Raw genomic sequence first — 21,352 nt, 5'->3', positions numbered from 1 at the left:
GCAAACAATTGTAAATAGAGATTTAAATAGCTATGTTAACAGTAATAGTTGTTCATATGAGAAATTCCTAGCATGTTTAACTTTATTGTCCCTAACCTGTGTTATTCTTTATATGTTGCAGTGCAGTGTGTGAGTCAAGGAACCTCTGAACTTGTAAGCAGTATTCTTGACTAGAGTTATTTCAGAACACTGTTGCCAATTAGAATCTACTCTACATCTGGGTGATAATGCCTGTGCTTCATGTTCTTTAAATTCCAATACGTGTAATAATTAAGCACTGGTAGACTTTGATCTTGCAAGAAAGACTCATGCATGTAAGTTTCACAATGGTACGTGATGTTTTTGAGATCATCTTATGTGAACCCTGACCGTTTATCTTATTTTTTCCACTGATCTTTAAAACCTTTTAAAGCGTTTTGTTACGTCAGCCTGACAATGGGTTTACCACAATGTATTTGATTAAAACTATTTAAAACAGAGAATATAAAGGTGTAAAATGTCATAACTTCAGAAGTACTAGAATCATCCATAACTAATAAACATTAAACTATAAACTCAATAGTGCTACGTTTTGAAATAATAAAATAAACTAAAAAAGTACTAAAAAGGAATTTTGGAGATAGATTCAAATAAAAAAAAAGTGCTTTTTGACCTGCATTATTTCACTGCATTAGCAGAAAAGCCAAGCTTTTGATTGAAAACACATATATACTTTGCCTAAACTTTAATAATTTTATTTGTACAGTAAGTCCGGTGTGTTTTTGGGGTGAATGCAGAGCGAAGTGTGAAGATGGGGGGAAAAAAAACCCTGCAGGTCTTCATTGGGATTCCAAAGAGAGCATCTGATTGGCTCTGGTGCTCCTGCAGGTTAGGTAGGCGCAACCATCAAGGATTGTTTTTCCTCGTTGCTCTTGGTGAGCTCAAGCAGTCACCTGCAAGGCTGGTCTTTCTCCTCCAGAGGCCGGTTGACATCCTTTGTATAAAAAGGATTGGTTATGGGATCAGAAGGCGTTCGCTGACCTTCAATTCTCCTGAGCTATTGTGGGAAATTGTTGTGGTGAGGGAATTTAATTAGTCAAAGACATTTTATTTTAAAAATAATGTTTCTTTTTGTTACTACTGAACATCTTATGAGTGTTTAAAAGTTAAATATTAAACGTGTAGTGCTACTAACCCAAGGTTGAATTACATTGAAATTAATTTTGTTACTGATTTTCAATGTAGATACTTCTTTAGTAGTTAGTCATTCAGTGGTGTCATTCAGGCTGTAGTTTTTGAAGTTCTAAATGTGTGCTGAACATGGAGGTTCTCAGTTATATAACCAACCTTAAGTATGCACAGACCAAGTTTTTCTTGTGATCCTATTGTGATGAAACTTGGTGTACTGATTCCTTACTATATGTTCCATACTTTGCATGTTACTTACTAACCTGCTTGGCTGAGGAAATGAAGATTATAGGTTTTTGTAATGTTAGCATCCTGTTTTTCAGTGATGTCCCAAATGACTAAAAGCAGATTTTCACGTTTTAAGAGAACACACAGTTTTAAACAAGTAACCACAGTGTGACTACAAAAAAAAAAAAAAAAAAAAAATCCTTCTGATATGACGTACTCCTATACATCTACAGACTAAGGACCAGACCAAATCAAAGTTAGCACTTAGTGAATGAGGACGCGAAAGCATTCGCGGTAACAAAACACAAGAAAAATTCCAAGTGAATTCTCGTGGAACCAAAACAAGTCCCTTTCGCCCTTCAAAAAGCAGCTATCGCTTGTTGTCTACAGCTGGGTTGAGAAGGGGGTGTGGTTTGCTATCATCCGACCAAATCTACTCAATTCCAGCTATAAATCACATCGCAGTTTCGCAGGACCGGATTTTATAGTCAACTTCGAAGATGTCAAAAGCTATTGCGTATTAAGCAAATTGTAAAAAAAAAATAACACTAAACATCCTGATATTTGAAAAAACAAAACAGTACATGCCTGAAGACGCTCCACTGACCTCATATATCAAACACTTGCACACAACACTGAATAATTATTTAAAATGAATAATTTACAGTATCAAATATTAGTATATGTATTATTCCTATTATTATCATAATATATGTTGTGTTTGTTGCACCCTTAAACAAAACACGCACAAGACCATTTTTTTCTTTAGCCTACTACTTTTTTTTTTTTGCCACAGTTTGAGTTAAATGTTTAATAAAGCAACACGTATTTTTCTTTAATACGTACTAACAATAAACTCTTTTGTACTCTCGGAGAGCTTTGCGTGGAGCAGTGTCTCTTTCAGTGAAGGTAAAGCTTTTTAGATTCATTTTCTTTTATTTCTTATCTTCATTGTAACCAACGACTACGGTACATTTTTATTTTTAAGTCCATGGACATATTCGCACGTCATCTGTGACGGCACCTACTTCTGCTCAAATTATTAATTTCTTAAAGGCACAGTGCTCCATTACATTGAACTTCGATCAAACTCAAAGTACTTCAACATATAGGCCTACACAGAAACATTACATGAAGCCCAAATTCTCGGCATATAAGAACAAGCCCACCGTTCCAGTGTAAGGGAGCACACATTTTATACCATGTCAGCATACCAAGCGGTCCCCTCGAAACGTATAAATCCGTGTCGATAACAAAATTACGTAATACCTATAATGGTAGCCTAACTGTCACCTCAGAAGCATCAAGATGGAGTTTTTAAATTTGCTTTAGTTTGACAGAAGAAATAATATATATGTGGAAACAAGGTAATTGCCAATTGTGTGTGTGTGTGTGTGTTCTTTAAAACTTGCGTCCGTATTTTTCAATATTTTACACAATAAAAATAAAAGCAGATTATTATTATTATTATTATTATTATTATTATTATTATTATTATTAATAATAAACATATTTTTATTGTTATTACTACTAGTAATAGTTGTATGTAATAGCATTCACTGATATTCAAACGAAACAGTAGTACAACAGACTTTTTTTTTTTTTTTCTGCCGTGGCTGTCTTCAGCCTTTTCGCATGTTACCACTTTGTTTCCGCCCCTTCAAAATGTCACAAATACCGACTGGGGATTTGTGTTTTCATGTTGCTTTCGGCAGTCCCTCCTACTCCTGTGAAACTTCTCTCCACCCATTTTGCGGATTGGAAATGGCTGGTTTTGGTTTCGGGATAAAGAAAATGTGATACGGAAACTAGCGATATGATTGCATAAACACTCTTTCGCAAGAGCGATCGGGGTTTGATCTGCTCTGGCCCTAAATCACCTTCTGTTGAACATTGTTCTTAAACACTGTAAAATTAGGAATTACCTAAATTATTCCATCTGGACCCAATACCCATTCATTTGACCAGGCGTGCCCCTTTACGCGTCGCCACTGCTGTTATGTAAATGAAAATGACCTGTTGGTTTTCACTCAACTTTGGTGTTGGAGCGCTTTCTTTTTTTCAGTGTGCAGATCTGTGTGGGGCTTGTGATTTGGTTTGTTTAACACACATGAGTGAGTTTTTCCTTTCTAAAAAAAACAAGCTAATGACCATCTAGACTAGAGTAAAGCGCTTTGAGAATCTAGTCCAATGTCAGCTGGGCTTGCATTACTGTCCTGCAACCTATTGATGTGGTAATCCATAAATGATCAGCAACTTGATTTGTCTTGCCTCTAATTGAATGAATACCTTAATAGCAATAAGTATAATGACCAGAGGAGGGAAAAATTGATGGTATCTTGACTTATTCATTTGTTTTTGTGTGTTTGAGGTCACACGTGCTGCTGGAAAAGGTTTGGTATTTTGTGGTTAAATGTGATAGTGACACAAAGCTATGAATCACTCTAAACAGTTCATACGAACAGTAAGATGAACTTTCTATACTATTAAAAGTTCCAAGTAATTAATGAGAGATAGCAGCAAAGTACCATTTTATTTAGCTATTATTACTTGGCACAGAACGCAGTGTTTTATCCTTTGGTTTTTAGTAATGTCAAGAGGAAAGACTGGTAAGTCAAATCAAATTGTATTTATATAATCCCTTTCATACAAAAAGACAAAAGAAAAGAAAGTCCCAATAAAATGCATGTGTATACAGAAACAGAATGAAAAGAAAGCAAGATCAAAAGTAAAGACAGTTTGGTGGTATAATGTAATAGAAAAGAAAAAATTGGACACATTCTAAACAGTTTAAAAGCTAACCTATAAAAGTATGTTTTTACTTTTGACTTAATACCATTATCTGACGTAGCACTTCTGATATGAGGTGGCAGTGTATTCCACAGTAAGTGAACGCTCTCTCTCCCTTCCTTTCTGCCTATACCTGTGGAAGGCACAGCAGGCCCGCGCCAGCTAATCTCAAATCATATAATAAGTGCTTTTAAAAGTAAAATGAACTTAGCAACCTTTAAATGGTAGAACCATTTTCAAACATTTCCACCAATGGTCATTTGAATTTGGACTAAATATTACTGCCCTAAAACCCAGGTAATCATTATTACTGTTAATTATTTTCAGTAATTGAGCATTCACCATTTTTGTTATTTTGAAGTTTTTTTTCCCCTTAACATTAGCTCTAGTTAATGAAAAGCCAGTGTGCAGGTAAGGTACAGTGAGGTAGAGAATGATGACTTGTGTGTGCAAGCAGGAGTTGTGATCATTGTTACACAGCTTCAGTCTTTTGAGCCCTTGAATCAGGGCCAGTTCTGGAAAGCAGAGCAGCTGAGAACAGACCCAGTCTCCCTTTTGAATACCATGCTGTGGAAAAGCACCTTTTGATATGTACCGTAGTCATTCTGTTAAACCTGGCCAGAGATAACTGGCCTGTTGTTCCTGAAATAAACAACAAAGGAAACATTGATTCTTGATTTGTATTTAGCATGCTTTGATTTCACCAACACAGCCATCAAGTAATTTGAACTTGTAGTAATTTGAGAGGAAATTACTCTTGCAGTCTAATGAATACTGACTTCCTATTATTTTGTTAATGTATAATTGCCCGATTTAGGTAATCCAATATCTTGGGACTCACTCAAAATTTCAATGAAAACTGCCTGAAAGGAAGAGCCTTATACTGGGTTTCTTCATTTAACTGTTAAAAAAGCCAGAGTCTGAGGTTGGTTCCGGCTTTTGAAATGATTAATCTCTGATTTCATTTCCAAAGTCACCACATCGTTTGGCACCATTGACGATCAAGCTCAAAAGTTACTTTTGTAAGAAATAACAGAAACATGTAAAACTTAAAGCTGAACTGCCATTTAAAAACAAAAATGTTGTAGGACAAATAATGTTACCATTATTGATAGAAATTTGAAATATCCTTCCACTGTACAAACATGTTGATAGGATGCTTACCACAGTATGGACTGTATGGAGAGCGTTCCTTGTTTGCATGTGTTAAGTGTAAGCGGCACCCATGGTTATAAAGAAATGCAAATGCAAGACATGGGGGCCAAGCTGTTGAAAATATGCATTGCTATACAATAGCATGATAAGTTGTGATAGTAAGCCTTGAACACTCAGTGGAACTGCAGTAGATTTTGACTTTGTTCCTTTCTCTTCAATTGTTTATTCTCTTCAATTTATGCTAGTGTTTTGCAGTAATTATTTAGTAATTCTGAAGGATAAAGATTATTTCCATGAATTACATTTATTATTAACTAATTTTCAATTATTAACTAATTTTCAAACAGTTGTTTTATTCAAATAGTTTTTTTTTTTTCTTTGGAAGTTCTACCCATGATGAACTAATATACATGCCCTTATAAACATCCAGCAATGGGTAAAGGACCTAAAGTAAAATGGTTACTGATACTGTGGAAGTGTAGCCGTGCGGTCAAAGCTGGCTAGCGGCGGGACTAGCAGACGCAGGAGACAGAAGATAGCAGGTGTTTTTTTAAAAGAAATTCAAAAATTGAATAAATCAACACCCAAGCAAGAGCTATGTCAGAGAGCACAACCTGCTTCTTGCAGCCCTTACTCTAAACTAACCAACTAGGACAAATAAAATACGATGACTGGTCTCTCAGCCCTTTCTCTAAACTAAATATCAGATACCTATATACTACTGTAAGTCATGTTTTCATGTAAATCATAATTTCTTAACCCTGGTAAAGACAAGAACCATGACTTTTCAAAACTAAACCAATTTTAAAAATGTGAATTTGTGAGTGAATGTTAATTTCTTGCATGTTTTAAGGGGTAACAGTCAATGCAATACCAAATGTCCCAATACTGGCACAGTATGTATTAGAGAGTAGCTAGTGTCACATAAATATTTTCATACATATTCATACATGATATAATGAAAAAAAAAAACTGCATACATTATTGTTTCCTACAGGATGGAGTTCTGTCAGTTGCGGATGTTGATCTTGTGATGTCAGAAGGACTGGGAATGCGGTATGCCTTCATTGGCCCCATGGAGACAGTTCATCTCAATGCAGAAGGTATAATGTTTTGTGTAAGAAATACAATTTGAGCAGAGTACATGTTGTATTGAGAAAAATGTGTCACGAGGACTGCTATATTTGCTGCAACCCTCATGGCTGCTCGTGTGCTACTTGTATGGCGGTGTTCTAACAGAGCATATTCTGAAATGTCTGTGTTGCTCTAGAAGTTGATTTGTTAGCGCTTTGGAGCATGCGAATCAGACTGTGCACATGAGGCTCTTCTCTCCTGTTGCATCGTTGAATCTTGAGGCTTTGATGTATGGTATTTTATAGATAGAAATCCCATAAAATCCCATTAAATTCAGTCAAATGAGTGTCCTATAAAATGAATTAGCCTTTAGAATAGACCTCCTACTTTCCAGATTATAAACAGCATAGCCTAAATGTTAGAAATCTTATATGTATAACACTGTGGAAACTGGCTGTTCTGTTATTTACTCTATGCAATATAAACTCTGATTACAAAATGATTAAGAAGAGTTTTGAGTTCACAATACCAGTATTTCTATAAATGAATTACACAGCAGTCTGCAAGCTGCTACAATTGTTAAAGGATATGAGACCATTAGTCAGTGAAAACTGTCTTTTAAGTTGACGATTGAAACCTGTAGTATATTTGGTTATATTGGGATAGGAATACAATTTTTTGTTATCCCATGGTAGGAAAATCATGAGTACAGGAACCAAGTACTGACGAGAACAGAATCTGCATGTTGAGAATTAAATAGACACAGAGAAGAGCTACCTTTGGTGTCATTCATATGTATAAGCTAAGTGGAGTAAGCAACCATTCACAGAATCTTTATAGTGAGCTGTTATATCTGGCAAATGTCAGCTTGTAAAGTAGGCAAGGCCACGGAGTTGCATTGCCCCAATGGTGGTAGCAAACATGTTATTTCCAAACGTAAGTTTTATAATATCTTTTTTCTAGGGGGTATCTTTTTTACTGACACATTTAAGCCCATGAGTTTAACCACAACACATTAACAGTACCAACCCACCTTTCTGAGAAACTGCCTGGAAAAGTGCCTGTTGATAAGAGACCCTTTCAGATCTGTCCAGGATATTTTTAACTTTTATTTGTGCAACATGAAGATTAAAAAGTGAACAAGTCAAATCAACGTTTCGGTGCCGTGCACCGTCGCCAGGATTTACAGAACAGAGGTCGGTCAAAAGCTGGAAAGAGAAAAATTGAAAAAGATGGTATTTCCATGGATGGGTTTGAATCACAGATGATCTGCTGAAGTCGCACTGGCATCTACCTGCTGTTAGAAGTCAGATAGAGTAGGAGTTGATTGGCTTATGGCAAAGAATAATTGTTATGAACTAACTATTGTTATTTCAATGGTTTAATGGTAAAGTAGCAAGTCCTTACTTAAATATAAGTTCCACTTTCTCAAGTTTACATTTACACTACTTTCACTGGAGAATTAAGGTAAAGACCACACAAAAATTGGGTTATTAACCCTTTCTCTGAGTACTTATATCATTTTTTTGTACTGTATTCATAGCTACTACTGTTTGTGTGTGAGAAGTTGGTTACTGCCTTATAAAGTCATTTTAACTGCTAATTAAACTCTTGACAGTTCCGCAAACTATTTTAATGAGATCAGTGCATTTGTACTAAGGTGTTGTTCGATGACACACAGTTCTTGATAAAACACAATGGATGAGTGTTTGTATTTCAGGTTACATTTGTGCTCAGTGGTGCCAGTACCTGAGTGGTACCTGCATAGAGCAGAATAACCCTGTTAACCAGTAACTAGTGTGATCTGTGTATAGGAAAGTCTGCATAGTGTGACTACACTTCATTTTCCTGTCTACCAGATTTTTTGTCAGCCTATTTCTGTGCCTCGCATTTTCTCCATTTAGAATTGTAAAACACTTTTGCATGTAAGATACAGGTATTGATGTTGTAGACACCAGTACATTTTGGGGATTATTGGAGGGCAGGGTTATAATGTCACACAATTCATCAGTTATATCTTAGTTCTCAGTGATATGCGTGACACAGGCTCCTGGAAGGCAGCACACTGTTCTAGTAAGAGGGTCCAGACTGCGAACAGAACTTGCTGTGTTTCTCAATATGTAGTCCCCAACAATCATGACCTCCCTTCTTTTTGCTGTCTGGCCAGCACTGTTTATAGGGTCCTGGATGTTGTTCCTTTTGCTCTCTTGATGTTGGTTTTGATCATCTAAATTTTGAAGTGGCTCAGATTTGTTTGATGTTTTGATTTCTGGTGGTTGTGTTTGACCTGAACCCAGCTGTTTTGAATCTCTTCTAGCTCTCTGGTGGCATTCAGTCTGTTAGGGGTGCAGACTTCCAAGAACTGAGGGTGTGCCAGCTCCTCAAGCTCCTGTTGCGGTCTCATTTCGTGCAGCTCCTTGTCTCGCATGTTCCTGCTAGGTCATATTGTTAAATAATTATATGTGTGCCAGTAAATGGACTGCAGTTCTATGCATTTACTGGAATACTAATACTTTCTGAATAAAGGATAAATACAAATGTATCATCATTTTACAGGTTCCTGACTGCCATCACAAATGACACTTTATAAGTTGTTAGCTTGTTTTTACTTCAATTCATTGAAGATTTTATTAAATATATGTGTCCCATTACATTTCTATACCCTGCCAGGTCTTGAGCAGTACATGCAACGCTATGGGGAAGGAATGAAAAGAGTTTTATCATCTTTTGGGCCAGTACCAGACTTCTCAGGAGAAGCTGTGAAGAAGATTAATCAGGTCAGTTATATTACATCAAGCAGCTTTTTAGTCAAAATTGCTTTCCTTTTTATGTCGTATTACACTAGGCCATATTTGCCAGCAATTCCCAAATATTAAGGCACCGTTGCTTCTGTAGAGATAGAGAGGGCAGGGTCTGAAGAGGTTTTCAGTCCTGGAGTCAGAGCTGACTCTGTTGACGTTATGGTGAGATTGTCCTTCTCAGCCTTCGTCAGAGGGTTCCCGAGCTACCAGCCAGGCTGTCTCCTTCTGCTTATTCTGTACAAGGAACTAACCTTCACAGCTAACGCAGCTCCCTATATGCTCCCGACTCCACCCCATCAATCCAGCAACAGACACTCTCTAGCAGATTGGTCTATTACTTAAACCTGGTATTAATGAATTGGAACCAGGAGCACCTGTGTAGCTGCCCTTATCAAGATGGCCGTCACAACCTGACTCTTGACCTGTTGCCAGTTCCAACTCTATAAGGGCAAAAAAGTTAGCCTTAACACTATCTCCATCTGCCTGAGGCCACACTTCTCTCCTTCTATTAGCCTTCACTCTGTCACAGCTATTTAGAAGGGTTACCAGTCTGCTGGTGCCACTTTTGAGATATTGACTTTGTGGTTTATATACACTGCATGCTAAATGTAAATGAGATATGGATATTCATATTTGACCAATGGCACTAATACTGAGGTGTTGTGACTTTAATATTTGGTACCCAGCTGTATTCTATGATTCATCCCAGTTAAGTTCCATTACCAGTGTTGTCCAGTAAAAATAAACCTTTTCACATTGCCACATTGTTTAATCTCTGATCATATCAATTATAAAGATCACACATTATATTTTTACTTCATGTTTCAACAAACCATTAGATTACAGATGCCATTCCCCTAAAATTATGTCCATGGGGGATGCGTTGTATTTTTCACAAAACCCCTATTCTTTAGTTTATTTGTATTTTTTGTGATTTGGAAATTTCCAGGATTTCTACTCTTCGATGCTGGGTGGGGGTGGGGGTGGTTTCTACCCAGTTGCACATTTGAGTGGAACTGAGACAAAGGAAGTCAAGTGACTGCTCTCTTGGTCACAAAGTGAATGAGTCAGCAGCTGAGCTAGGGTTGTCCTGGATCTAGTCCAGTCATCACTGGATCAACATGTACAGTACCGAATTACATTTTCACACAGAATAGCCTTTTACTCTCTAAACTGTAATACTTGTTCAGGTCAAAAGGCAATAGATCCATGTTGCCTTTATTCAGTAAATATATACTTACACACTGACTACTGTATGGCAGCACATTCAATACATGTGATCTGCACATGTTTATAAATTCTAGAAACCAGGGACCAGATGTCACAGGTAGTAATGAACAAGCATGTATAGTGCAGATACCTAATATACACTGTTTTGGGATTCGTTTTTGTTTTTTAGCAAAACTAGCTGTGTTGGTTAAACTCTCCCTGAATCAAAAGTGCGTTGTCAATTCGTTAATTATTTTCACCATGGTAACTGTTCTCTTTAGTTTTAACATTGGATTTTAATGTTGCAGGAAATGTGTGAGCTAATCCCCAGTGACCCCCAGCATTTGGCCGCAAGAAGAGAACGGAGGGATCGCTTCATCCTTGGCCTGGCAAAGCTAAAGAAGGACCAGGAATCCAAGTAAAGCAAAGAAAGCCTGTTTGACCGCTCCATCAGTCCAAACGTGCCTGCCCTGGCAGAAGGACCAGACCTGCAACTTGCTACCTTAAACACCGCTTAACTTTTGATATTCCTTTTGAAGTGTTTTGCAGTTCAGCTGGCATTCAACTCATAACAAAATAAAAAGGCTACTTGTTTTTATGAGATTGCATATTTTTCTGTCTTTTCATTTCTCCCTTTAAATGATTGTATTTGTATATGTGCCCTGAAGGGAAGGTGGATATTACTCAGTGAAAGAAAAACAGAAACCAGATTTCTAAAGGAAAAGGCACTTATAACAGTTACTTTGCATTCCACTTTCAGGGTTTCTTTTTCCTAATAAGCTGTGTTTGTTACTGAGTTGGCAGCACTGGGGACTCAAGTGATCTCTGGTTATTATATTAAGTGACACAAATACAATAATCAAATACAAAGCAGTTAAAAAGTCATATGACCAACACAAGTGCGCATCATAGCTCAGTGCATCTTGCCAGATTTCATCATTACACCATGCAGTAGAGGATCTGTTGGCTCATTAAGAAACTAAACCACATTCTTTTCATGTTTCTTCTTGTTTTTATCGCAGAATACACTGGTGAAGACGTTATGGCCTGTGATACCATGTAAAGGTTTTGGCTAATGCATTCTTTGGTATTAAGCAATGTTGCAACATAGATTACACATTAACAGCATGCAACACAACTAACATTCCATACATCATATCCTTAACCGACAATAATAAAATCAACTGGGACATTCGGTTTATTATTCCTTTAAAGTGCCCTGTCCGGTTGACTGCTGGAATATGGTGTGGTACAATATTCCATTCACTTGTACAAAACAGTTTGCTTCTTTACGTTACCTCCAGTTTGGAGAAAAATTCTATTTAGCGCCCTCAAAAAGATGGTGCTAACAAGGATGGATATTTAACTGATTTTAAATGATAAACAGTTAAAAAAGGACTGTAAATGAATGCTCTAAAAGAACCCGAGACTGGGGCCCTGAACATGGCTCCGCAGTCAGAGACCCTCCCCAGCAGACTTACACTTCCTGGTCTTTTAAATGGCCAATCTACCAAGACCCAGGAGCACATTCACTAGGAGGGTGGTGAAAAATGCAACTGCAGCAGGAGTTTTTTCATTGGAAGGAGCAAGGGCTGCAGTCTGGCACACAGAAGATAAATGTGGAAAACCGATTTGGAGCGACGGTAGAAAGGGCAGGTGGCGTCTGAGTCGGAGAAGTGATGCAGGAACTCCCCTGACGTGATGGTTCCGTACACCACTCTCCATCCTAGGTCCCCAGGTCCCCTTGGGACTAAGGAGGAGTATTGGAGCATCACCGCATATAGAGATCTACTCAACGTGGAATGGTAAAGGGGTTGAGGAGAACTCCGAGATCCTGCTCAAGTTGTTGAGGGGGGGTCCCATGCCTTTGGTTTTGATCAGTAGAACCAGAGCGCAGGGGTTGGCTCGCTGGTCCTAAGAACCCCCTCGAGATGCCTGTCAGATTCTGCCTGTCAAGGCTGCTTTGCATTCCTTAATCTAAGTAGTTTTCCGAGACATTCTGGCGAGCATCTCGGGAGTTAATTATTCTGAACACTCGTGATCCAGGAGATCCCAGACTGATCGCTTTGGCCAAGACCATCTGTTTCCGCACTGCAGGGGATTCCAGCACCTGCACACTAAAATGGGGTTTGTGTAGCATGGCCCTCAGAAAGAATGCCTCCCCCTCAATTGAAACAGTCTCGGCTAAAGGAAAGCATGCGCCAGGTCTTATGCAGGGCGGGCTCAAGGCAATCGGTCGATGCCAAGGCATCGGCACGATAAGCTGGTTGATCACCAGAGCCCTGCCCCTGGAGGAATGCAGTTTCAGGACAGTCTTGCAGCAACTTCATCCTCCAGCTCCACCCAATTTGCTGCAACTTTGGTTTATTCTTCCTGGAGATACTTTTAAAATTCAAAGCTCTTTATTACAACAGCACTAATGTTCATACATAACATATATGAAGGTACAAATTAAGATTTAAATAACTGAAACTGTACAGCAGTGACATACAATAAGATGTACAGTCTAATTATATCACTGTTTATGCTTGTGCATAAAAACATCCATAAAACCAATAGAAACAACAAAGTTCTTATTATATTAGTAAAAAAAATCAAGAGGCCTGTCAATCAGAATGTGTTCTAGGTAGGGAATGGCCTTCATTTCACTGGGCAGAACAAACATTTCTAGTTTGTTTGTGTCCCAATGGAGAACACGATTTACTTGTCCATTACTGTTCCACCACACACCTCCAGAAACCCGATTTTTAGCACACATTTTCAATAGGACAGTATGAGATCATTTTTACCCATTTTTTTAAAGAAAGAATTTGCTAGTTTGCACTATCTCCGTATAGCTCAAGATGGTAATTAGAAACCTACTCTGAATGGAAACCTGTTTTGAGGATGATGTGTTGATTAGTTTGCTCAATAGGTTAATGAAGGAGCTGCACATGTATGTCAAATAGGATATGTGTAAACAAATATGTTTGTTTTCATTTGATATTATAGTTGAAATAAAGAATGTTATTAGAGTTCCTGTTTCAGGTCATCACTGGCTCCAATTGGTGTATTAATATATAAAAGAATGTAATACTTTATAGAACTCAGGGATTTAACTTTTTGTATCTCAAGAGTGCTGTGAAAGATTCTTACAGCTCCCAATTTCCCTGTGTTTGAAAATCTTCACAGTGTAGAAATTTGTGCCGACTATGTCAAACCAGGCTTAGCCTACTATTACACCTTAGGCACTAATAAAATATATATAGGTGTGGTGGTACGTACAGTATGTCACACCTCACACATTTCTCCATATATCCAATTGTCATGAACTTTGGTATTATTTGTCATAAGTTAATAATATCAGATTGTGGGATTAGAGGCGACACCTCAGTTATTTTGCACCCGCACACAACAGCAATTGGTAAATTGAAATTAGTAAAATTATTTTTGATATATTTTACCTTGCATTAAAACAATATATTGCACTTGTTATTGGAGGCACTGATTTACTGACACAGTATTGTAGCACAGCAGCCAATCACCGAAGGAGAGGTAACGTGTCACTGACTATGTAAACGTGGTGATACCTGCAGTGCTTTCAAAGAAGAGGAGAATTCCAACTTTAGTTGTGGTGAGTTCACTTTTTACACGCTTTGATAAAACATGATAACTTATACAGAAGTAAGCTTGACTTTACCGATAAACATAAGACGAATCTGAGGAATAATGATAAGTAATGCTCAGGTAACCATTAATGAAATACGGTATAACACAGCAATATTTTTATGCTGCAACATTTTTTTTAAAGGAGCTGCCCTATCAATTGCAAAACCTGAACAGAATTGTTTCTTTTAAAATGTGTTAACCATCACAGAAACAACGATTATAATTTAAGCCATATTTGATGCTGTGCTACAGTTTTTCTTTCAGATACCTTTCTGAATAGTAGAACGCTTCAAAAAGCTATACTTTTATTACTATATTGTATTATTAAATATAATAGATGTAATCGTGTATCAAAAATAGATAATATGTCCAAAAGCAGTAAATATCTGCATTGACACGTGAATGATGTCGTATTAAGCAATAATAGTCCCAATTTACAAAACTGTCCTGTGTGGCTAAAATATATGTGGTTATATGTGGTGCAGATTTACATTTAAATAAACAGCGTCGATTTATCTGTCAGTTTCTCATCTCAAACTGGACTTTGAAAACACTTGCATTTCTGTAAGGCCTTTTTATGTTTCCCACGTTTTAACTTAACTTAAATATCCAATATATATTTCAATGTGAAAGTTAGACTGCCGCGTGTATAACAGCTACACGGTTTATCACCTTTAGGAATTGTAATAATTTTGGGGGAAAATACATTGTCTGAAAAGTAATTTTGATTTAAAACTCAAAGCATATTCTTTCTTTTTTCCTTTTTTTAACATAATGCAATATTATTTGATTAACGACTTCAAATAATCCAAACACAAAAATACGTCTTTCAATCAAACTGTACCCTGTAAAACTAAATGTTTAAGAATTCAACAGACATTTTATGAGACAGATTGTAAACACGTTTTAGGGTTTATTTAAGTTGTTTTGGACACAAACACGTGTTACAAAACTAAACATTGCAATGTAACGTATAAAATACTATAATCTGTTGAAAACGATTTACATCTGGTTCTTCAGCAATAGATTTATAGTGAATACAATTATTGGTCTTTAACTGAGCAGGCATTTCTTTTGTATTCATAAGCTATTAGACCGCATGAACCTGATTTGTTGATGTTTGACATAATTCAAAATGTGTTTTTTTTTTTTTTTATACAGGTTACATTTCTATCTACAGTTAACTTTGCTTTGTTGATTAATTATATGTCCCATTTTAAATATAAACGTTGCACACAAATCATAAGTATAGGCTGGTAATAATAACTACATATGTAAAAGATTAATTTAGTATATTCATTAAATTTAACACTAATGTGTCTGAGGCACTATTTGACAATCACGAGACAGACTACAAGCATCCTAAATGTATCCTCTTCTTTAGTCTAGAGTTCGTTTTATTTAAGATAGCGGCGGGTTCTTGCTAAACGTTAACTGACGGCTATGTTAAAATGAAATTAAAGTGTAGCGTATTATCTTGTTGATACATCTGTTGGGCAGTATTTCTTGTCAGGTAAGTTGAGCATTTTAAAAGGCTGAACCTATATGTGCCCTGCTGCTTTTGCTAAAAGTTACACGTGCATTCTTTAATAGAAAGTCGGATTGTATTTCAGGATTTGATGGTGAGACATATCTGGCAGCTAACTGTTGTGGGTTAAAAAACTAAATAACTCTTCTTGTAACCCCCGCCTTCCCCGTCCGTCCCTCTTTGGCTGGATAGACTGTTATATACAGTGAAAAGATCTAATTCGCTATTGTTGTTCTGTTTCTAAATTATCTTGTTTTGTTTTGCCATTATCCTTATTTTCTTTAATCCAAAAGTCACAGAGAACCGCCTCTTTTAAAATTACTGCAGTGTAAGTAAGACTCGCTTGTTCCACAATATCCGGAAATATTCTGTTGACTCATCAGTTTCGTCAGCTCCTTGGCTCCTCCCTCCACTGGGCGTCAAGCAGGTGAACTCTGAAGTCTTGAGCAGGTGTCCAGGGAGCAAGTTTACTTGGAAGTCTTTCGCAACAAAGTATAAACGGTTCATTCTCCGCGTTAGCCAATACAATTAAAAAAAGGCTTTTGTCCACTGAAATCAGCGCATACAACAAATACCTATTGGATTGAGCGAATAAAAACTTTAATGGAAGTCTTCTGAAAGATAAGTTCAAGGTAAGAAATGGAATGTCTCAGATGGGGTGGCGCGCTGTGATTCGCTGTGTGTCATTCACTTGTGAGATCTGTCAGGTCGATTCTGTTTTTTTTTTAAATAAATCCTTTATTTAAAATTAAATGGGAGTACAACCTAGTTGGATTTGTGTCAAATACCGTTTTTATTATTATTATTATTATTATTATTATTATTATTATTATTATTATTATTATTATTATTATTATTATTATTATTCGTTGAAAATCATTATTATTATTATTATTCGTTGAAAATCATAAATATGCTGCCACACACACACACAAAAAAACATTTACTACAAGCATATTGTAATAAAATACCAGTACAGGTACTCGACTGTCAGTGAGGCGTCAAAACGGAGACGAATCTGATCCGCACACACTTCGCAGTATATTGGGAAGCATAGGTATTTAAGCGACTCAAATATGTTAAATTTACAACGGTAACCAAATGGACTTCACAAAAACAAGTGTTTAGTGGCAAAACAAAATCATTAAAAAAGGAAGGGAAATCGTCATGTATGTGCTGCGTTTTCAAGCTATAGTGTGGAGTTAGAGCTCTGGACTCTTGAACGGAGGGTCGTGGGTTCAATCACTGCTGCTGCACCCTTGAGCAAGGTTCTTTACCTAGATTGCTCCAGTAAAAAAACAACTGTATAAATGGGTAATTGTATGTAAAAATAATGTGATATCTTGTAACAATTGTAAGTCGCCCTGGATAAAGGCGTCTGCTAAGAAATAAATAAATAGTCAACGGCTATAATTATAACAAAGTACAGTATACCATGGATATCGAGCCACCAGAAGCCCTCGATACGATTACAAGCTTATTATGTACACTTCGTTGTAGTTGTTTATTATTATTATTATTATTTGCAGTACATCTGACAGGGGATGTAATTTGGCTATTATTGGCTACATTAATGTGTAGGCAATGTGTATAATCCATACCGCAGTGTCTGTTCTGATTCAAAACCGCCTTGCCTTTTTAACACCCTTATTTCGACTTTCAAATACATTAAAACCTCCATTAATCCATAACACGATGTAGCTCAGTCATCGGGTTGACATTATAATAACACAGCACACAATAGGCACAGCTTGCAGTCTTTTTTATACATATTTTTTAAACAGAAAAATTGAAAGAAACAGTTTTTGTTTTTAAAAAAAGTTGATTAAATATAATTGTTTCTTTATTTTTTGATATTCTATTGCTTTGAAAATATAGAAGGGTGTCAATACTTTTGGGCCCCATTGTGTGTGTGTGTGCGTGCATAACAATCAATGCACATTACCCCTTTCATCTATAACAACAATCTAGAATGTATTTTCTTGTGAGACAGATATTGCATTGAAGGAAGTAGTAGTTAGTCTTTTTTTAATATTTACAAACACAAAAGTAGTAGTTAGATTTACATTTACAAACATAAAATCATAAAAAAATCATTGAAACTGCTTAACTGCTTTAACAAAGTGTTCTTAACAAAGGCAGTGAGCTCGTTCAAAAATAGTTTTTAACAAGATGCCTGTCTAGTAGCAGGTTACTCCAGGAACACTAGTGATAATAATTTTTTCCTAAACTTTTTTTTTTTACAATAATAATTCTCGACAACAAAGTCAGCTTAATGACACAGACAACTATTCCAACCTATTCTTGGTATTTATAAACGAGTAGAAACATGTAATTGTGGTTGGCTTCCAGTGGCACTCAGGAATAGCATTATAAAACTACAGTACACCATGGTCAAACAGAGCTAGAAATCGTTAACTTTATTTCTCAAGCTAAAACATAGTGGGCCTACTGTATTCTGGCGCCCCCTAGTGTTAAAAAAAACATACTCCTCCAAATATGTCTTGTAAGAAAAATCTGCGGTGGAAAATACTGCCCATTGTATAACAGAGAACCATTTCGGCTTTAACTCGTAACTTCACAAATTAGCTTAATGAGAGTTGAAAAAAAAAAGGTGTCTAAGCCTAGAAAGGCTAAGACGTCAATGATTAGAGTCTTATCTAGAAATCGTGTTTGTACTGTAGATTATTGTTTAAATTACAGTGAATGTATTGTGAACATACCACCACTGTTTAAGATGTTAAAACCTATTAAAGTAGGTCTATATCTCAGCTGGTAACATATAGACATACACTACAGTCCAGTGTATTATTTTGTTTTGTTTAATTTGTCAGACTACTACTTGTGCTGTGTGTAATAACACTTCATGTGGCTTCATGTTCCACCTCAAGGTCAGGGTCAGTGATCGCTGTTGAACAAACTCATTTGAGTAAAGGGCACGTTTCAATGTTTACTTGTTCATTTTCCGGAATCCACAAGCCCACACTCCTAGAACACAATTTTAAAACATGGTTGCTGGACAAACATTGTATGAAGGTTGACATAGTTGTGATTGTAGTAGTAGTATGTTTATTGATCTCTATGTATTTTCATGTTTCCAGTTTTCAGTAACTAAAGAAGATGAACTGGGGCCAGCTGTATTCTCTGTTAGGAGGCGTGAACAAGCACTCCACCAGCCTTGGGAAGGTCTGGCTGTCTGTCCTCTTCATTTTCCGCATTATGATCCTCATCGTGGCAGTGGAGAGCGTCTGGGGAGATGAACAGTCGGACTTCACCTGCAACACCCTACAGCCCGGCTGCAAGAACGTCTGCTACGACCACTACTTCCCCATCTCCCACATTCGGCTCTGGAGCCTTCAGCTCATTTTTGTTTCCACTCCTGCTCTCCTGGTAGCCATGCACGTGGCTCACAGCATAAGAGAGGAAAAGAAGGATCTCATTAGAACTATGGGTGACAAAGCAGATGTGGACATAGAAATGCTTAAGAAGAAGAAGTTCCATATTGTGGGGCCGCTGTGGTGGACCTACACTGTTAGTCTGTTTTTCAGGTTGCTGTTTGAAGCTGCCTTCATGTATGCTTTTTATTATCTTTACAGTGGCTTCCATATGCCACGCCTGGTGAAATGTGACGCTTGGCCCTGCCCAAACACAGTTGATTGTTTCATTTCTCGACCCACTGAGAAGACCGTGTTCACCATTTTCATGATTGCTGCCTCATCCCTGTGCATGGTACTCAATGTGGCTGAACTGTCCTACCTGATCATAAAAGCTTTGCTGGGGTGTTGCAGAAAACAAAGGTATCACTCTGGTCATGTTTCCAAAAGTAAGGAACGCCACCAAAATAAAAGGAATGAAATCCTGCTATTGGAATCCAGCAAGGCTAGTGCTCCACATAAATAGGCCTAACACCATAGTGTACATTTACAGTGTTTCAGTTCTACATATGTTCAGTGTACATGCTGCCAGATTCTAGAGTAACCAGAGGCTCTCATGTTTTGTTTTGTTCTTTAGAAAATATAACTTTTGTATCCAGGTCATGTCTTCAGTGCTGCCCTCTTTACCTTACGGCAGTTATAGCAAGGAGATATTAGCGTACAGAATATGACTGTTTTGTATTCATTATTCATTCATATTTTGTAACAATTGTTTTATTAATGAGTTTCCACAGAGAGTAACTGAATTCTGTTAATGCATTGCAAATACAAATAGTACATTAAACACAGAACTGCATTATCAGTGGTGTACTGGGACGATAGAACAGTATTATTCACCCTGTTTGGCTAATCTAGAACCACAGTGATGTACATGTCAGCTGCAAGTGTCCAATATATTTACTGTAAGATTAACATTGTAGAGATGCCAGACAAGGGCAAGAAAAGTCCAGTCTCCCAGACAACCTTTAATGAATGTAGTTTACAGTTCTTGAAATGTTTGTCAATTACAACTGATACTTAGAGACTGCAGCAAAATGTAATGAGATGTTTGTTAAGGAAGTTGAACAAAACTGAATATTATGGCTGAGAATATTATGGCATTTCCCTTTTAACATTAATTTTATTTTCCTTTTATTTCATATATGATTTTTACATAGCTCACAGTGCCCTCCAGTGGCCATATGTTGTATTGTGGCATTTATCTAAAGGGAAAGTCCAGTATAAATTTATTGCACACCCTTAATATTTGTAGCAACTCAGAGGTCAAAGCATTGTGACCATACTGTGTTTAAAATGAAGTTATCCGACAGTATTACACAAACAATGTAACTGGGTTGGAATTATAGTTTTTTAAAACTTGGCGTGCATTTGAAACAAATTCTGTCTGGTTTAGTCTGCTAGTTGCCCTTGATTTCAGTGCCACACTGCATCATGAAACTTTTGGGCTACCACAGTAAAGAAACGAAACTGTCCATGGTAAAAAGGGCTTCAGGGTGACCTACCATTGTTTAATTTTAAGCAGGATAAAAAGAAAATAGATATTTCCAACAATTATGTTCCTTGCACTTTAAAGACATGTAAACATTATGCTTAAAGACACTGGATAAAGATTGACTTTTTATGATACAATTACCAATTACCCATTTGTATCTGCCAGTTTCTGATCTAAAAACTATTTGTTAAATTGCTGATGGAACAATGCCTTGGAATCTTTGGAAACTTTGGAATTAATATGGGCTTTATTTAACAAAACATTTCTTAAAACACTTCCTCTGGGCACTATCACAAAAATAAGGTCTGTTTTTTTTATTTTTATTAACTTAATCAAGTTTGTAGTTGAACTGCTTTAGAACACACTGTTCATATATCAGTGCACTATGAGTATGTTTGTAAGTGCTCTTCAAACAGCATTCCCTTAAAAACAATGTTAAAACGTCTTGTGAATAGGGCCCCAAATTTCTTCAAAATTGTTTTATTTTACAAACTATTTACTTTGTAATGACATAGTTATCACTGGTAGAAGTACATTACAGTAAGTGTTGTTTAAAATATGAAAATATTATATTTTAACGATAATATTGAAAAATGAATATATATATAAACTAGGTGTATCATTATTAATGTTATTTAATTAGTTTATGATATCTGAATATTATGTGTAAATAGAATTACAGAGCTGTAATCTGCTTCGAATCTGTGAACATTTCCATTTGATATTTTTCTGTTTGTTTATAAACGATTACTGCCAGTTTAATAAAGAACACATGTTTAACAAAATATAAATAAAACAATTGTATTGTGTGTTTTAACTGTGTTAT

The 21,352-nt window shown here is 36.6% G+C and overlaps 2 protein-coding genes across 3 annotated transcripts in view; both read left to right on the top strand.

Annotated features, from left to right (window-relative positions):
* LOC117406054 (lambda-crystallin) overlaps nucleotides 1-11,028 on the top strand; it is a 46,703-nt gene extending 35,675 nt beyond the window's left edge. The window contains exons 6-8 of the mRNA XM_034009765.3: nucleotides 6,338-6,443; nucleotides 9,085-9,191; nucleotides 10,733-11,028. Of these exons, the coding sequence (XP_033865656.1) occupies nucleotides 6,338-6,443; nucleotides 9,085-9,191; nucleotides 10,733-10,846 (327 nt within the window). The 3' untranslated portion in view covers nucleotides 10,847-11,028. The remainder of the gene's footprint in view (nucleotides 1-6,337; nucleotides 6,444-9,084; nucleotides 9,192-10,732) is intronic.
* Nucleotides 11,029-14,009: 2,981 nt separating this feature from the next.
* On the top strand, nucleotides 14,010-21,343 carry LOC117405242 (gap junction beta-2 protein). Of its 2 annotated transcripts, none has more exons than XM_059030258.1 (2): nucleotides 14,010-14,037; nucleotides 18,702-21,343. In XM_059030258.1, exon 2 carries the CDS (start codon nucleotides 18,721-18,723, stop codon nucleotides 19,498-19,500), a length of 780 nt encoding a protein of 259 aa, XP_058886241.1. In that variant the 5' UTR covers nucleotides 14,010-14,037; nucleotides 18,702-18,720; the 3' UTR covers nucleotides 19,501-21,343. The 2 variants fall into 2 exon arrangements, with proteins under 2 accessions (XP_058886241.1, XP_033864038.1); XM_034008147.3 differs by lacking the exon at nucleotides 14,010-14,037 and adding an exon at nucleotides 15,989-16,232.
* Nucleotides 21,344-21,352: the final 9 nt, after the last annotated feature.

The sequence above is a fragment of the Acipenser ruthenus genome, chromosome 9 (assembly GCF_902713425.1).
Source record: "Acipenser ruthenus chromosome 9, fAciRut3.2 maternal haplotype, whole genome shotgun sequence".
NCBI lineage: Eukaryota > Metazoa > Chordata > Actinopteri > Acipenseriformes > Acipenseridae > Acipenser > Acipenser ruthenus.
Note: the sequence above shows the minus strand (reverse complement) of the source record. Positions and strands in the feature narration are given on the sequence as shown.

Bases quoted from the DNA above. Each gene is read 5' to 3' on its own strand.
- LOC117405242 (XM_059030258.1), top strand. From the start codon at position 18,721: ATGAACTGGGGCCAGCTGTATTCTCTGTTAGGAGGCGTGAACAAGCAC.